At 42.2% G+C, this 18,160-nt stretch overlaps 1 protein-coding gene across 4 annotated transcripts in view; it reads right to left on the bottom strand.

Annotated features, from left to right (window-relative positions):
* Nucleotides 1-18,160, bottom strand: part of BCAS3 (BCAS3 microtubule associated cell migration factor) — a 1,315,291-nt gene that overhangs the window by 1,103,944 nt on the left and 193,187 nt on the right. For all 4 annotated transcript variants that reach the window (XM_040424689.1, XM_040424687.1, XM_040424688.1 and 1 more), the window contains exon 9: nt 13,032-13,108. In XM_040424689.1, coding sequence (XP_040280623.1) covers nt 13,032-13,108 — 77 coding nt within the window. The remainder of the gene's footprint in view (nt 1-13,031; nt 13,109-18,160) is intronic.

An 18,160-nucleotide genomic window follows, 5' to 3' on the forward strand; every position in this document is an offset into this window, starting at 1 on the left:
TTCCCAATAAGTAGCTCTGAAAAACAGAATTATTCGTGTGCCTGTCAACCTGAGAGGAGCATTGTGAGGACAGTCTAATCCGACATGTGACCGATGAATGTGTTGTCACTTGCCCTAGGGAAAGCTGTGAAAAGGCCGCGGGGCTACTGCGTACTCCGGTGCTTTCTCAAGCAGCTGATCGTCAGGGGTCCAGAGTGTTGGACCCCCACCAATCAGATACTGAAGACATATTCTGAGGATTGGTCATTAGTATTTAAGTCTCGGGAAACCCCTTTAACAAGCCTTGGCATTTGACAAGGAAATATAGCAAAGACAAATATCCATTCACAGACAGTTGTCTTGTGGTGCTTGCCCCTAATCAGTATGAAGAAGGAGTCTGGCTGGCACCGTGTAATCCCCTAAATGCGGCTTTGGCAGAATGCTGGATCTCCTTAAAGGGGTTATCGAAGCTTGAAAATGCTGCCCATATGCCCGGGCCCCTCACATTGATTCTACTTACCTGGCTCCCTGCTCCCCGTGCTGCTCCTGGTCCCCGCATGGCCGCCACTTGCTTTGCTAATGACAGGCGGGGACGAGCTTCCCTAGAATCGCAGATGACGCCCATTGGCTGCCCCCCCCCCGACACCGGATGTTCTCATCCACGCACGGGGAGAAGCAGGGGCGGACATACGGGGACCAGGAACAACGCGGGGAGCCAGGTAAGTAGAATGAGTGTGAGGGGCCCAGGCATATGGGGAAATATTTCCAAGCTCGGATAACCCAAGTCTGTGTGGAGACTTAATGGAAGTACTCCATGGCATAGAGACTTATTGGAAAGGCTCCATGGGTATGGCAATGCTCCACACTGACGAGGAGAAAGCAGCCTGAAACAGCTGTCTACAGACGAATATTTGGCTTGGCAATATTCCCTTGTCAAATCCCAAGGCTTGTGAAAAAGAGAATTTTGACTCATAGGGAGCCACTTCCCCAAGGTGGCACTAGAAATATAGTTCTTTTCCTTGGAAGATACTTCTTTGCATATTCTTTTCCCATGGAGCATTTGCAATAAGTCTCCATATCATGCAGTGCTTTCAGTAAATCTCCATACAGGACTGGTCTCTTTAAAGAGATCCAGTACACTGCCTAAGCAGCATAGTGAACCCCATAAATTCACAGAGCATTGAAAACAGTGACTACACTCTTTGTGACTTTACTTGTTGGTTATTTCACTTCACTGTCAAAACCAGGCAGGCATAAACTTGGAGAAAACACATATCCTATTAACGGATTGATTTAAAAAGTTAGGTGCGCCATCTTGTGCCCACTTAACAAATTACACAGTAAATTAAATTTATAAGCATTCTTAGTCTCTTAGATCCAAAACATAATTCATTTACTTAGAAAAAGGAATAATGGTATGAAATACTCCTATATGATCATTAAAAAATTATTTTTAATGGAAGGTGGCATTTAAAGTTCTCAAGGAAAAAATCTCAAAACACAAAGTACATACTACAAAGAAACCTCAAATAATGCCTATTAGGGCACATGTAATGAAGGGGAAAAGGGATGTCCCTCATTTAGGTCCTCCCTCGATTACCCAGAGCAAGGAGCTGCTGCAAAAATGGAAAGTTCATTTAAGTGGGCACAATGAAGTGGTAACCTCTACCTAGCTTCTGCACTCTGCGATAAAAGCTAATCATGGGGGTATTGGATACCAAGAGAAGGTGGTTGTACCAGCGATGTGTGAAAGCATTCGTAAGAAGGATGCTCCTGCAAACTTGAAGCTTGGGAAAGTACAACCCTGTGCACAGGAGAGTAAAGCGCAGAATCTAATAAGACATTCCGATGATGTTCCCAGCCCATCTCGGTTCAGCTATTTTTGGTGACTTCCCTATACTTATCTTCAAAAATGCAACAAAAGTCCCATGTAAACAGAGGATTAGTTGATCACAATCTGATTTTCCGATTTTATCATGACACATTTTCAGCCTATAGATGGTTAAAGGGGTTGTCCGCTTTATTTATATTGATGACCTATCCTCAGGAGAGGTCATCAATATCAGATCAGCGAGGGTCCAAGTCCTGGTAACCCCACCAATCATCTGTTTGAAGAGAAAGCAGCGCTTGTACAAGCACTGCCTTCTCTTCCTGTTCAAGTGAATAGGAAGGAGCCATCCCAACGATTGAGATGTAATTACACCGGCTCACCATTGCGGTGTTGACGGCGAGCAGGTGTAATTACATCTCAATTGTTATATTCACTTCAATGGGACAGCTCCTTCCTATTCACTTGAACAGGAAGGAGCCGTCCCATAGAATGAATGGGACAGAAGAGTTGTAATTACACCTGCTGACCACTGTGGTTGCGAGGGCAAACAGGTAAACAATGAAGAGAATGCAGCATTTCGTATGAGCACTTCTTTCTCTTCAAACAGCTGATTGGCAGAGTGCCAGGAGTCAAACCCCCCGCCAATTGGATATTGATGACCTATCCTGTGATGGCAGACATGATGCTGTGTCTTAGAGTGGGCTTTTTCCAGCAGGGCTTCAAGCAGGCTTGGATTCTGGGCTGCCATTAGACATTTCAGGGCGTGAAACAAGCAAACTGTGTGCCTGCCCCCTCACACATTTTGATTCACACTGTTTACCAATCACTATAAATAATACTGTTTTGTGATATTTACTAGAACAAAAGTAGAGCTTTTCTGTATTTCTATAGAGGAGTGGGTAAGACAGCTGTTCATTTTCCAGAACGTCTGAGGTTCAAAACCCAATGAGACATAAAACAATCTTGATAGTAAAAGTTATAGCACAAAAATTGAATTTTTACTTTCCAGCTTTTTTTCTTTTATGGTAAAAGTTACAATTTTCTGCAAAGTTATTGTTACTGAAAGAATAACGAAGCAAAAACATTTATGAATGTTATACAAAATCACAAAATAGCATTTGGCATCCCTGTAATCATAATAAGCTGTACAATATAGTGAACACATTATTTATGGTGATTAGTATGCAGAACAATTTCTTCTCGTTCATTTCAATAATATACTGTTTAGTTAGTGATATGCCTGTAAAGAAAATAGCTTCTTGAGCACTAAAAACTCAGCCCTTCCACCATAACAGGTCTATAGTGTAATGGAAACTCTTCTGCCTGACATACAGTAGTTCAAATTCTGATGAAGACCTGTTAAATAATAGTATTTAGTAAAAGTATATTTTCTGGAAAAGGGTCACTCCCTCAACTGATATCCAACACAGCTAAATTAGTATTCACTGCATTGAGGCTGCTGACCTTGCTTGGATCTGTGATGTTCAAGCTGGGAGGGGAAGGACAGAGACCTGATTCCACAAAGACTCCCAGTGAGTCTTGTGCTGGGATGAAAACACAGGGTGCATGTCACAGATTGCAATTATGCTGGAGGAGTCAAAGTGGACTCAGAATGTCATAATCTGAATTATATAATACAGTAAGGCTGGTTTCACACGGGCGTTGCGGGAAAAGGTGCTGGTGCGTTGCGGGAACACGCGCGAATTTTCCGCGTGAGTGCAAAACATTGTAATGCGTTTTGCACTCGCGTGAGAAAAATCGTGCATGTTTGGTACTCAAACCCGAACTTCTTCATAGAAGTTCGGGCTTGGGATCGGTGTTCTGCAGATTGTATTATTTTCCCTTATAACATGGTTATAAGGGAAAATAATAGCATTCTGAATACAGAATGCATAGTAAAATAGGGCTGATGGGGTTAAAAAAAAAAAAAAAAAAAATTTAACTCACCTTACTCCACTTGCTCGCGCAGCCCGGCATCTCTTCTGTCTCCTTTGCTGATTGTAGGAACAGGACCTGTGGTGACGTCACTCCGGTCATCACATGGTCCATCACATGATCCATCACCATGGTAAAAGATCATGTGATGGATCATGTGATGACTGGAGTGACGTCACCACAGGTCCTGTTTCTGCACACAGCTAAGATGAAGACAGAAGGAGATGCCGGGCTGCGCTATCAAGTGGATTAAGGTGAGTTAAATCATTTTTTATTTTTTTTTAACCCCTCCAGCGCTATTTTACTATGCATTCTGTATTCAGAATGCTATTATTTTCCCTTATAATCATGTTATAAAGGGAAATAATAATGATCGGGTCTCCATTCCGATGGTCTTCTAGCAACCGTGCGTGAAAATCGCACCGCATCCGCTTGCGATTTTCACACAACCCCATTCACTTCTATGGGGCCTGCGTTGCATGCTGCGATTTTCACGCAACGCACAAGTGATGTGTGAAAATCACCGCTCATGTGAACAGCCCCATAGAAATAAATGGGTCGGGATTCAGTGCGGGTGGAATGCGTTCAACTCATGCATCGCATCCGCGCTGAATACTCGCCCGTGTGAAAGGGGCCTAAGGACTGCTGGTGTTACTTATTTTTTTGTGTAACTGGAAAAACCATTTAAGGCTGCTTTCACACATCAGTGTTTTGGTCAGTGTTTGATCAGTGATTATAATCAGTGATTGGGAGCAAAAACCAGGAATGGAGCCTATACAGAGATAAGGTATAATGGAAAGATTTGCACCTATTCTGGGGTTTTACCCACACTTAGTTTGAGCTCAGAATCACAGAGAAATCACTGATCAAACACTGACCAAATTACTGTGTGGAAGTGGCCTTAGACAGGATTTTCAAACCCGTCCCAATCTGTTCAAAAGTTATAACCACACAAAAACCTATAAATAAAAAGTCACTGAGAAAGTTGCAAACAGTGACCCCATGAGGCAGAGAGTTTTCTTTTTAGAATAAAGACATCTCTACTTTGTGAATTATTGGATTGACCTTCATTTCCAGCTGGGATAACATTTTACATACTTCAGTGCACAAGTTCAATAAATAAACTTATGAACTTGAGAGATAATGCAGAACTGATGAAGTCTGTCGTACAAAGTAACCATGGTATATTCATGAACATTCAGCGCTGACAGCCGTCTTATAGAAGAACATCTCCATGTGCCAGTCTTCCACAGAGATTACATTTTAATGGAATACTAACAGGTTCTAATGACAGAATGTTAATCATTATTCAGTTCTAACAATTGCACAGACTCATTACACTACATATCACTTATTTTAACATGCACCTGTTGTAGAAAAAAAATACTACATTCTGGTATGTGTAGTTCTACCCTAGGTGTCATGCCAAAATGCCAAGTCACTAAAGTTTTTCAAGTGTCAAAAAAAGTACTCTGAAAACACAGTTGAAGCAATCTGAAGCAAAATTTTCAGTTTTACCTTGCTCCCCATTTAGAGTGGTCGCCATTGTTTTCATAGTTCCTAGTCTGGGGTATTTCTGTAGTTTCAACATATTTTATTTAAATACTGGGACCTCCTACGGATGGACCAAGACATTAGAGATGTGGCTCCCAAAAATCCAGCCATCGCATATAGGAGAGGAAGATCATTGAGAGATAGATTTGTTCATAGTCACTATCAATCCCCCCAAAAACTGGGCACATGGCTTGTCAGGAGGCTCCTTGGATGTACAGATGTGGGGGGTGCATAACGTGCCCATTTTTGCAGAGAGCTTGTACAGTGTTAGTACACGGAGAACATACTAAATCCAAGACTTTGCTAATTGCAAAAGTATGGGAGTTGTATACCCGTGTACTTGCACTTGCCCCCTTCAATATGTGGGTAAAACCAGCAGAGAAGTGAGAAGATGTATAGGGGACCACCTTGGGGACATCAAGCATAAAAGGGATACCACAATATTTAAACATGTACATGAGAAACATGCAGGCAATCCTAGATCCCTGACTTTCTGGGTGATTGAAATAATTCGCCCATCACCGAGAGGCAGGGTGTCCCGATCAGGTCAAACAGGTCACCTCCTAGACAACCCTAATCCGGGCCCTAATGATCTATCAATATGAACAGACCTTGAAGGTAGGAATATTCATATGCAGTATACCTAGGCCTTTATATCCCTATAAGGCCCTGGAAAAGGTTAGGACCAGAGACAACCCATTCCTCCCCAGATGGACGAATGGAAGTCTCTGTCTCAGGCCCAGATACAAACAACTGGGAATATAACAAACACAAACAAACGCGACACTTGACTTCTGTAGAGACGGACGAGCAGGAACACCAGAGACAAACTCACAACAGCTCAGCCAAACCCAAATTAAGCTATCTACCGCATAGTCAGAAGGGTGGGGTCAGACTATAAAGGGTAGAAGTGATGACCACTGAGCAACAGCTGAGAAGAAAAGGGAAGTGGACATTAACCCTATCAACACTGAATCAAGAGAAATCAAGGAGGCTGTTCGATTCCTCCACGCTCAGCCAAGCTCCTTGATTTTCTGACATCAGTCATCTGAGGGACCGTGACATGGGGATTTGGATAGGAGGATCCTACAAAAAGAAAGTTTAAAGACTGTTAATTCCCAGGGCCTAAATGAGATCCTGTCATTTACAAGTTTCCTGTAAAATGTGTTTCTTTTTGCTTCTTTTTCTTTTTCTGAGTTCCTTGTTTACAAAAATTGGAATTATGAGTGCCTCAAAGGATAGCCACATGTTATACATTAGTCATTAGAAAGCTGTTTATTAAATAGGAAAGGATCTAACACAAAGAGGAATTTTAAGGGGTGGGGGAAATTATCTAGTGGAAACCTCTGACTTAAATTAACTGAGATCCCCACACTACCACCCTAAAATAAGTGTGTAAGTTCGCACCCCACATGTCCGCCAATTAACTAATAAAATGAGATGTATATATATATATATATATATACAGTATTTCATAATACATCAGTTATAACTGCTCATGGTCGCCTCACTGATCTGAATTAGGATACTACTATATGGCTGTGATTTTATTTTGACACAGAAGTATAGTATTGCTTATGTTCTTGCACACCTTGGAGATATCCATGTTTGTGTGATACTGCCCCTGTGCTTTATGCTCAGATGATGGTGCTGTCGCCCAATGAGAGTGAAGGGGATTTAGGAGAAGGTCTACTGAATACAGTGTGCAGGGTACGTACGTGCATAATGTACCTAATGTCAGGGATAGAGCCGCTACTTTGAAGATGGTGGCGAAAATGCGAAGCTGCAGACATGCGCAATGGAAAGCTAGATCTCTTGAACTAAGGGCATTTGCCCATACTAGCTGGCGCAGGCGCAGAGATCACATAGGCAAGACATGGCGACAGCGCATGCGCAGAATAGACACACATATTTTGAAGTAAGGGCATAATGCCCGCCGTAGCGCATGTGCACTTAGGGTGTATACACTCCAATTATGGCGCGACATGAGGCGGACTATTTAAGTGCACTACCAGGACCATATCAATGGCTGTAGGTGAGACTATCCACTGGCGTTTATCTTCCTGGCCATCATGATATACCACGAAATAGGGGAAACGCGTCGGGACTTTTGATTATTTATGGGCATCCACCGTTTGGGAACCTTATATTAGGTAGGGATTCTTAGCCGATAAGTGGGACCGTCCCATTCGGGGCGATTACTCCGCTTTTAGGCAGGGTAGACATACAGGGACAGTATCCCACTGCCTAAAAGTGGACTTATATCCATCCATGGATGACACTGCCAATGCAACAGGAGAATCTATGCTGCAGCAACTAGACATCTAACCAATGAATGACGTGACGGCACTAGCCCCCCTGTATCGTTATCCACGAAACCGCGAGTGGCCATATTTGTGGCAATTGAGAAGCCTAACCTGGATGCACTCCTCCCCTTACCTTTGAGTGGGTGTCTATCTGTATCATATTAGACATCTTATTTCTGATTTATTATTTTTGTGAAACTTCTTTAATGTGGGAGTATTTTAATGTATATTTAGTAAAAGTTATTTTTAGAGGGTATTTTCTTTTTAGTGATTTGTTAGATGCTGAAAACTACAATTCCTGGCATACATTATACTAGGAATAGTCTGCATGGCAAAGTACTCCCCCCTAACTTTTTTCCCCTGAATACTGTGTTCTGCGCATTATGCAGGGTGCCTAACCCATGCATGCTCATTGTAGCCTATAGAATTTCCAACCCCCTCTACATTACACTCAAGTGAAATATACAACATTAACCAATATAACGAATAGCTGTCTAGTTTCAGAAGTCCCATAGTGGTGAATAGAGGGGTCTGTCTGCGCTTGCACAGCTTGCCCTCCATTCACTACTATGGAACTTCCAAAAATAGCCGCTCTGCTATTTTTGGAAGTCCCATAATAGAAGTAAAAGGAGAAGATGCCACATACTGTACGAGTGGTGTGCTCTTTGTTCACTTTGGGGCCCCATTCTGGAAATACATGTAGGAGCAGGTCCCAGCGGTGGGACCTGCACTTTTCCGACATTTATGGCATTTACTACTGATATGCCATCATTGTCTCAGATCAGGCATCATCTACATCTAGAGGAAATAAGGTTCCCATACCAACATAGAAGGAAATTCTTTACTGTAAGAGCAGTGAGAATATAGACTTTCTGCCAGAGGAGCTGGTGATGATGGAGCCAGTACAAGAGTTCAAAAGGGACCCTGAAGTCTTTCCTGAGAGTACCAACAAGTTATAGTTACTAGACTTCTGGAGAAGGTCCACTGAGCCAGAGAGTTATTCTGATTGCCAGATTTAGTCGGGAAGAATTTTTTTCCCCCTAAGATGAGGAAATTTGATTTCTACTTCTTCGAGTTCCTCTGGATGTATGTCTTACAAACTATGTTACTATGCCAATAGTAAGGTAAGCAATCTCTACAGATCATACATATGCCCACCCTACTAAGGACAAAGGGTTTCATTTACTATCCAGAAATACACCTATATTAGGCGTATTTCTGGCGCAGAATTTGCGACTTTTCTCCGCCCACGCCAGGCAGGCCCATCTTATCCATCATTTTCTAAGCCTGTTTTAGGAGTAGAAAATGGTCTAAATGTAAGCCAGGAAGCTGGCTTACATTTAGACTGGCGCCGGCCTCTACATAACTTTGGCAGATCCAACGCCAAATATAGGGGTTATTAAGATCGGCATCTAAAACGCTGGTCTTAATAAATGACCCCCCCAAGTTTTTACCATTGGTATCACGTGCCATTGAAACTCGAAGCTCTCCCAAATTTGCTATCACATTCATCTTGCAGATTTGATTCTGACCTACAACTGCCAAAGTTTTTTTTTCTATTCTGTATGTATGTTCTTTTATGCTCTTCTGTATTTGTTTTTTTACCTACTTACAGTAGCCGTCATTACAGATAAAGACTTTCTAGAAGCACAACAAGATTATAAAATCCATTCATATGCTCTAAATATTGTAAGCTAATAGGAGCGAGGCTCTCATTATGAATCTAGTAACTTCCGTAAAACCCATGTATCACATTATGCAACATGATGGTGCTACAATATATACTGTAAGGGACAAGCAATAACAATGGATAACATATATGTTATAATTTGTAACTCATTTCAGCCGGTTTTGTAGCGCAGAGGTCATTAGTGGAAGGAGACAATAGTGAATGTTCTGCTGCTTGGCTTCCAGTGTGAGGGCTCTTTCTGGCAGACAGGAAGAGAGCATGCTGCACGCCACACACATATAAATAGAACATCATTCCTAAACTCCTTCTCAAAGACATAGGATTCCATTTGTTTAGTAAATCTTCCCGTGGGATGGAAGCTTGTTTTACTCATCTTTCCTGTTAAGTACAAGTGTTTATTTCATTCCTTCAATTAAATCAGTAATTCATTAAAAAAGACTTTGGGATATGGCTTCCAAAGAACATCATCAGTGTTCATTAGAGATGAGAGAATTTTATATTGTGAAATTCGTTCACGCTTCGTTTGGTGGTAAAAGCAGAATTGCGTTATGGATTCCAATACCACGGACCATAACGTGATTCTATGACGGAATGCCTTTAGAGCAGGCATGCTCAACCTGCGGCCCTCCAGCTGTTGTAAAACTACAACTCCCACAATGCCCTGCTGTAGACTGATAGCTGTAAGCTGTTGGGGCATGCTGGGAGTTGTAGTTTTGCAACAGCTGGAGGGCTGCAGGTTGAGCATGCCTGCTTTAGAGGCATTCTGTTATTCATTCTGTAATAATAGAAGTCTATGGGCTGCAAAACGGATACGTCCCGTTTCAGTTATGCAGACTCTTTAGATGCAACTCTGAGGGAGGAGTCTGTGGTTCACCTGGTATGAGGTATTTTTCTTCCTTTTGGAGGAGAGCTAATTTACTTACTTTTCCCATGTAGCACTGCCTGAAGTAGGTCTCCATGCACTGCTGGATCACTTCAATGATAACTAGTACCAGTTCTGTCCTCTTATATGCCTTTCCATGCAATGGCCACTGATGCCCCATAATAACAGGCTGGACATGCCGGAAGTTGTAGTTTTCTCCTTTTATACCTCTGTCCCTATATTGTCGACCAATGCCCCATAAAAACAGTCTGGACGTGCACGTAGTTGTAGTTCTCCCTTCTTTTTTAAAAAAAAGACCATGCATCCAAACTCTTCATCTCCAGGCCATTTTTCTGGCATCTTCAGTAGATGTCACTGTATAACATCCGTTTGAAGCAGCCATTTAACATATACGTGATGTATAAAAAATGTCATAGGACAAACATGTGATGTGAACATAGCCTTACACACTTGAGTGAAATGCATATCACAAGTGAAAAAGATCTGCTACATTTATGACAGATGGGAAAGGTTTCTATTAAAACAGGCATTTTCTTTTACTGACTGTTGCTACAAATGGTTGTCTGGGTTATATTTGTATATATTTGAATGAGGAGGGCAATTTATCTTGGTAAATTAAGTATAATGTAGTTTATTACAGCTCCACAGGAACCCAGCTTTCCCAGGAACCTGAAAAGCAAATCTGCCTAGTTGTGGCACTATTCAGGAATAGGAAGTGGGATTTATATTGGCAGAATTAGTATTCTGTAGTCTACTAGAACTCCACATGGTGGTAACCTAATCTATTTTTACTATTAGTAACTAGGAGATTCCTTCCAATAAAATATCCACTCTAGCTGTGTAGACAAAATTTATCCACACTAAATGCATACCCCTCCTCCTATCCTACCTTACGTGCACCACCGTGAGAGAAGGGAGAAGGAGTGGTAGTAGACATGGCTGCAGCCTAAGATAATGCACTGCTTTTGTAGTTTCTTTTTCATGGTCTGCAATTGTGATATATGACGAACAAGAGAAAATAACAAACACACATATGGAGATTATGTTACGTTTTGTTGGTTGTTCTTTTTTCTGTTTGGATTCTGGTTTTGGTTCCCCTTTAATGGAATGGCATAGTTATTGGGTCAAAAGAGAGACTATTTTTTCAGTCTCCTTTAAAGGGGTTGCTCCAGGGGCAGACTAGCCATATACCCTACAGGGAATTTTCCCAGTGGGAAGATGCCCCACAGAGCCACCCGAGCCCTCCTCACTGCAGCTGGCCAGGTGTGTACTACTGGGTGCACTATAGTGGTCATTATTAGAGGAAGTCCAGGCATCATGCTAAATGTTGGGCTGTGGCCCACATCTCACCTCCTAAGCCCTCTGCTCCATATCTTAATTAGAGACAACTGGAGAAGGATAGAATGTGGCAGCTATTAATGGCCATCACAGAGGGTCAGCTTCTGGGGAGGTATTTTGTGCTGCATTGTGGTATTTGGTTATTTTGGATGGTATTTTGTGCTGCACTATGGTATTGCTGACCCTGCCAACTTGTATTGGCCCCATCTACTTTTGTTGCCACGTCTTCTGTCAATTTGGACACACCTTCAAAACTGGGGGCACTTTTAGGTTTGGGTTGTTCCATCTCAGCCAATTATGGCCAAGATGGGAACAGCTGCAGTAAGTGCGGGCCGATGAAGGTGGAGTTACAGAAACTGCCAAGCAGCCAGCACACAGTGCTTCAGTAACTTGCACAGCAGTGAATGCAAACAGCTTAGCACAAGTTATGCTGTTTCCAGAACTCACAGCTATGGCAGTTACGGTAAGAGTGGATTGCAAGCTTCTCCGATTGTTAAGTCCGTCCACCCCTCGCCAGCACTTACTGCAGGCTATTACCATCTCAACCAAGACAGGACAACCCTTTTAAAAGGGTTTTCCAAGACTTTATAACAGATGAGTGATGTATTTGATTGATGGGGATCCTCACCAATCAGCTGTTTGAGAAGGCACCAGTGATCCTGTGAGCATCACTGACTTCGCGCAGCTTACCAAGTCTTGTCATTGGCCTAGGGAAAGCTGAGAGAACAGCTGATCGGCGGGGTCCTTGGTGTCGGACCCCCACTAATAACCCACCGGGAACACCACCGATCAGCAGTTTGAGAAGGCACTGGTGCTTGCAATAGAGGTAGGGTAGGTCATCAGTCTAAAAATCTTTGAAAACCTCTTTAATCTTGTTTCACACATTTACCACCATCTCATAATTTTTTGTTAAGATAACCAAAGATGTTAAAAATTAAGCAAGGTATACACCCCCTCCATTGAGCAACTTTATGGGTGAGACATAGGTAAACTAACAATCTTCTTAGTCTGGAGTTTTGGCTCCCGAAATCTGAAACTTTTAACAGTGTATATATCTGGAAGTGTAAGCGTCTAGTCATCTGTTATTTTAGCCTTATTTGGATATTCCTGGGAACATCTAAAATGAGGAAATCAAGTTCAATTCCTGTAATCAATGTTAGAGGAATAGTAGACAAACACTGACCTCTACTGGCAGAAGCTGTTATAACATTTACTCCATTGATTTTGTATCACATTTGATTTAACACATAACACAGAAACCGTATTCAAGATGATAATACTGGAAACAATACGCTCATAATATTAAAAACTTTACCTAATAAAACCACAAAGCTATACTACACTGTTATACAGTAGAGTGGAAGACTAGAGACTAGATTTCCAATATACTGTACAATTATTAAACACAGGAAACAGGCTACATAAAAGTCTGGGAAAATTTCAATCCACAGTTATCACAAAACACTGTAAACTCCTTAATGCTGTCTGATAATGGTAGCAACTCTGAATACTTACTTGTCACAAAAAACTTCTTGGTGAATGTGCAGCTATCAAAAGCAGCAATCTTTTCTTGCAGCACCACCACAAGCACCCTGCAAAACAAAGTACGGTAAGAATTTAAAAAAGAATAGCACAATAAACATATTTTAGATGAATTCAAAAAAGGTAAGAATATGGGTATGCTAGTTGCCTAAATGAACATTGCTTTATTAAGTGACGGCCTATCCTAGGATAGGCCATAACTAGCTGATCGGCAAGGTCCAACATTTCACAACCCTACCAATTAACTGTTTGGATGTAGCTTAATTGTGGCACTGCTCCATCAACCTTGTAGTGGAGGGAGTTCATTACTACAGAGCTGCTGAGAATGAAGACAATGGAAGTAGCACTATAGTAATGTAGTAATGATCTCCCTCCACTAGGTTGATGGTTCTGTATACAGTAGTTTCAGCACCGACTTCTGGCAGTAGAGCTACACCTGACTAGCTGACTGGCGCGTGTACAGGGTGTCAGACCCCTGCTCATCACTTAGTAATGGCTTCTCTTAAAGGGGTTGTCCGAGTTCAGAGCTGTACCCGGACATACCCTTATTTTCACCCAGGCAGCACCGCTGATGATGGCATCGGAGCATCTCATGCTCCGATGCGCTCCCTTGCCCTGCGCTAGATCGCGCAGGGCATGGGCTCTTTTGTTTACAATAACACACTGCTGGGAAGAAGTTTCCGCCAGGCAGTGTGTTCAGTGACGTCACCGGCTTATATGGGCGTGCTTTAGCACTGCCCTAGCCGTTTTACTGGCTAGGATAGCGCTAGACCCTGCCCATCAGTGTTGGGGACGTCACTAGGCTTCCTGGCAGCCCCATGGAGAGCCCGATACGACGCCGGAACTCTTGAAAATGCCTTTGCCCTGCACGATTTACTGATTCGCTCAACACTAACGACTAGAATGCATGCACGAATGACAGGATCACCTGAGGCGTTTTGCTCACTCATTGGGTAATTGGCAACACATTTTGATGGCCAGATTATTGGGAACGAGCATTCACAGGAATGGACGTTCCCAATAATCTGGCAGATTACTAAAAGGCTAAACAACGCCTTTACAGATGACCTTGTAGCAATCATAAATCATCTAATTTAGTAAATAATTCTGGAGCATCCGTTATTATAACTCTATACTGTTCCCTTCTTCTAATTCCTCCTAGAAATGTATGTATAAACTGACAACTGGATGTTACCATTTCTCTTGTTAAAGGGGTGTGTCACTGCAGACTGGGACACACTGACACTGGTAAGGTCCTGGTAGGTTGTCACAGGTGCTGACTGCAGTGCATCCCACAGCTGCTGGAGGGTGCATAGGAGAGGATCCATAGAGCAAACACAACAATCAAAGTGGTCCCACAGATGCTCAGTTGGGTTCAAGTCTAGGGAATTAGGTGTCCTGGATAATACTTGGAAGTCTTGGTCATGCTCTTCAAACCAATGTCAGACATTTATAGCCGTGTGACATGTCACATGGTCTTGCAGGAAGATCTTATCCACCCAAGGGAAAACAATTAGCATGTATGGGTGAACGTGACCTGCAAGGATGGATTCATACCAGTTGAGAGTGCCTTCCACATGGATAAGTAGGCCCAGAGACTGACACAAAAACATTCCCCAGATCATAACGCTGCCACCACCAGCTTGTGTTCTTCCAGCAATGGTTGCAGGGTGTTTGTTCTCTGGTGGTTCTCAATCAGTGGAGGTCCAATTCTGATACTGCTGTGAAAACCGAAGCCTTTTCTGCTGATCCAATTTTTTTTTGCAGAGGTGACCATCCATCTGCTCCAGAGCCACATACGTGTACAGTTCGCTGAACTGTTGTTTTAGACAAACGTATGGTAGCCGCCTGGTTCATTTTGGCAGTGAGCTGCTCCATTGTAGCATGCTGGTCCGCCGTTGTGCACCTTCGTAGCTGACGTTCACCTCCCACATCAATAGCACGTGGTGCTCCAAGGTTTCCACATGACTTATTCACAGTGGTGCAATTCGTCTACTCATGATATACTTTAACCACAGCAGCATGAGAACAATTCACAAACAAACACCGCCACCCTTGGCCCAAAAGTCAATCATCCTGTTTTCCAACTCTGATAAATCACCCCTTTTACCCATGGCAGCCTATTGCACACCTTACATACCCATCAAGCCAGCTCAATGCACAGTACTAAGAAAAGATGCTCCAGAATTATCATTTCATGGGAATGCAATTATATGCTAACATAGGTTTGAAGAGCTGACAGATCCTCTTTAAACTGGTGTCATGCAGATATCATAGATTATTTTTATAATAATTATCAACAAATTCAAGTTTTTACTATGTACCATCGCCAGAAAATCTATAATGTGAAATTAACCTTTATCTGATATTAGATTTCCTCAGAAACAAAAAAAATGTTTTCTATCATTTCGATACAGGACTGTAGAAAATTAAAAAAAATGGTTCTATTTTTTTTTGGGTTCAAAAACGGAGGCCCGGTTTAGTTTATGTAATACCTTAAGCTGCCAGTACTGCAGACAGAAGCATGGAGTAAATTATACACCTGCCTGCCGTCTGATATAAAATTACTCTGAAGACAAGTAACATATGAAACATTATGTGTTAGATGAATAATATCGGAGAAAACGCGTCAAACTGGAATATTGTCACATCAGGCGTTTGCACTTTTTGTGTCTGATGTTTCCTGTTCAACACAATGGAACAATCTGCAGTTATCAAGTTTACAAATTTAGATCTCTTATGCGCTCTCAGGGTAGGAGAGAAAATGCTGTCCTCGTGTTTTATTATTCTCCAGGGAGTGATTGATCAAGTCCAGTTAATGTGACTGTTCCGGTAGTAACTCCCACGATATGGAGCTTGATGAATCCACCCCCTCTGCCTCCATTTCCTTTGTCATTTCCTACTTGCTGCAAAGTCATAATGTTGTTACACATCTCTGCAGTGATGGAAATGTCTCTCCTGTCGCCTATGCAGCAAATCAGCTTATCATACCTACTGTAATTTTCTATAACAAGATAAAACGGTATGAAAGAAAAGTTAAATGGATAAAAACTGCCCTTGAACAAAAATAATCCAAATGTTCCACATCCACATATCAAATCACAACTTATGGCAGCAAGGTTATCATCTTACTCAATGTCAAGTACACCATTTTTAAAGTTCATAGCAGCATAGTCCACAAGCATCCGAACAGCATACGGCACCAGCCACAAGACATTATGAGGGTCACGCCGCCTTTTGCACAAGAAATGAAATGAGAAGAATGCATAACGCAGGCGTCTCTAGGACATGAGCAGATCATTATCAATGAAAGGTTTTTAATGTTTATTTTCTAATGAATGCTATTTTTTCCCAAGGAAAACTTGTGTTAATAAAATATGGAGGACAAATATTATGGAATAAGTTGGTTTGAATACAGGATCACTGGATACTGTATTAATTCATCACAGATCTTTGCTTGACGTCACTCAATAGGAACCATTATATGATTTTTTTAAGGGGAAACATCTAAATGTGATGGAATGGCCTAGTCAAAGCCCAGATCTCAATCCAATAGAAAATCTGTGGTCAGACTTAAAGATTGCTGTTCACAGGCACAAACCATCCAACTTGTAGGAGCTGGAGCTGCAAGGAGGAATGGGCAAAAATCCCAGTGGTAAGATGTGGCAAGCTCATAGAGACTTATGCAAAGCGACTTGGAGCTGTGATTGCCGCAAAAGGTGGCTCTACAAAGTATTGACTTTAGGGGGGTGAATATGTTGTTTGCTTCACAATAAAAAAATTAAAAAAATCTTTAAAGTTGTGGGCATGATGTGTAAATTAAATGATGCAAATCCTCAAACAATCCATGTTAATTTCAGGTTGTGAGGCACCAAAACACAAAAAAAGTCAAGGGGGTGAATACTTTTGCAAGGCACTTTACAGAGAATCTCCCCTGGTAATGAGGTGGACAGATGCAGGACAAGCTTGTAGTTACAGTACAGGTGTGAGGGCTGAGCCTTGCAAGGAAATCTGTACTTGTGTGTCATCAAATGATCAGGTCAGATCAGCATCCACTGGAAGTAAACAGTAATGGTTTCAAGAGGAATTGATGCAGAAAGTATATTGGAAAAATGGATAACGTTTGCATTATATAAGAAAACGATTTATGTTTTAAAATCAATATACCCTTTTAAATATCCAAGCTACACATGCTTTGAGGCTGTTAATCATTTGTGGACTGCCGAATGACTCTAAACATCCGTCGGATTAGTAAGTAAGTCTACAAGGACATTTCTGCATCAGCAAGAGAGGGTAGGCTGTTGTCAGTGACAGCCAAACTCCATATAGAGAAGGCCAAGATGCTGGCCATTCCCGCTGCAGGATCTCTGTGAGCCAGGTAACTCCAGGAGCTGCTGGGTCTTAGCAGACTCTCATTAAGGCTAGGGCTGCACGACATGTTTGACACGACATTTTGTTGCACGACAACTTTTATAATGATAGTCTAAGGTGTCGCACTGCGACAAGCTGTGACTGCGACACGACAGTAGCAAAAAATCCATCCAAGATGGAATTTTCTGCGACTGTCGCGTCGCAGTTGCAGCATGTCAGTGTGCCATTATAGACTATCATTATAAAAATTGTCGCGCGACACATGTTGCAGTGTAGTTGTGCCCTATGTGTTGCGCAACTTATTGTGCGCTGGAGCTCTTAGGATTTAAAAATGAGGACAGCAGAAAACTGGTGACAGATTACCTTTAACAGGAGAAAGGGAGGCTGTCAGCAGTTTCAACAATGCAAAACTGCCGAAAGACATGGGTAAAGGCAGCGAACAAGTGTAATACATACCTCAATCCCTGTTTTAAATCAAGACTCAGGCTCAATGTATGAACCATTAAACAGTCCCTCCCCTCTGGTGTAAGTAAGGGCTACAGTGGTCTCCTAGTTGGATGCTACAGTCGTTACTCACAGCATAAGGGCGGTAGACGGCGGTAGTGCATTACGGATCTGCATAACAAGGATACCGGCCGCGTGCGTTCCGCAATTTGCGGACCGCACATTGCCGCAACCATAGTAGAAAATGCCTATTCTTGTGCACGGACGTGTCGATTGCGGACAAGAAT

This window comes from Bufo bufo, chromosome 3, assembly GCF_905171765.1.
Source record: "Bufo bufo chromosome 3, aBufBuf1.1, whole genome shotgun sequence".
Taxonomy (NCBI): Eukaryota; Metazoa; Chordata; class Amphibia; order Anura; family Bufonidae; genus Bufo; species Bufo bufo.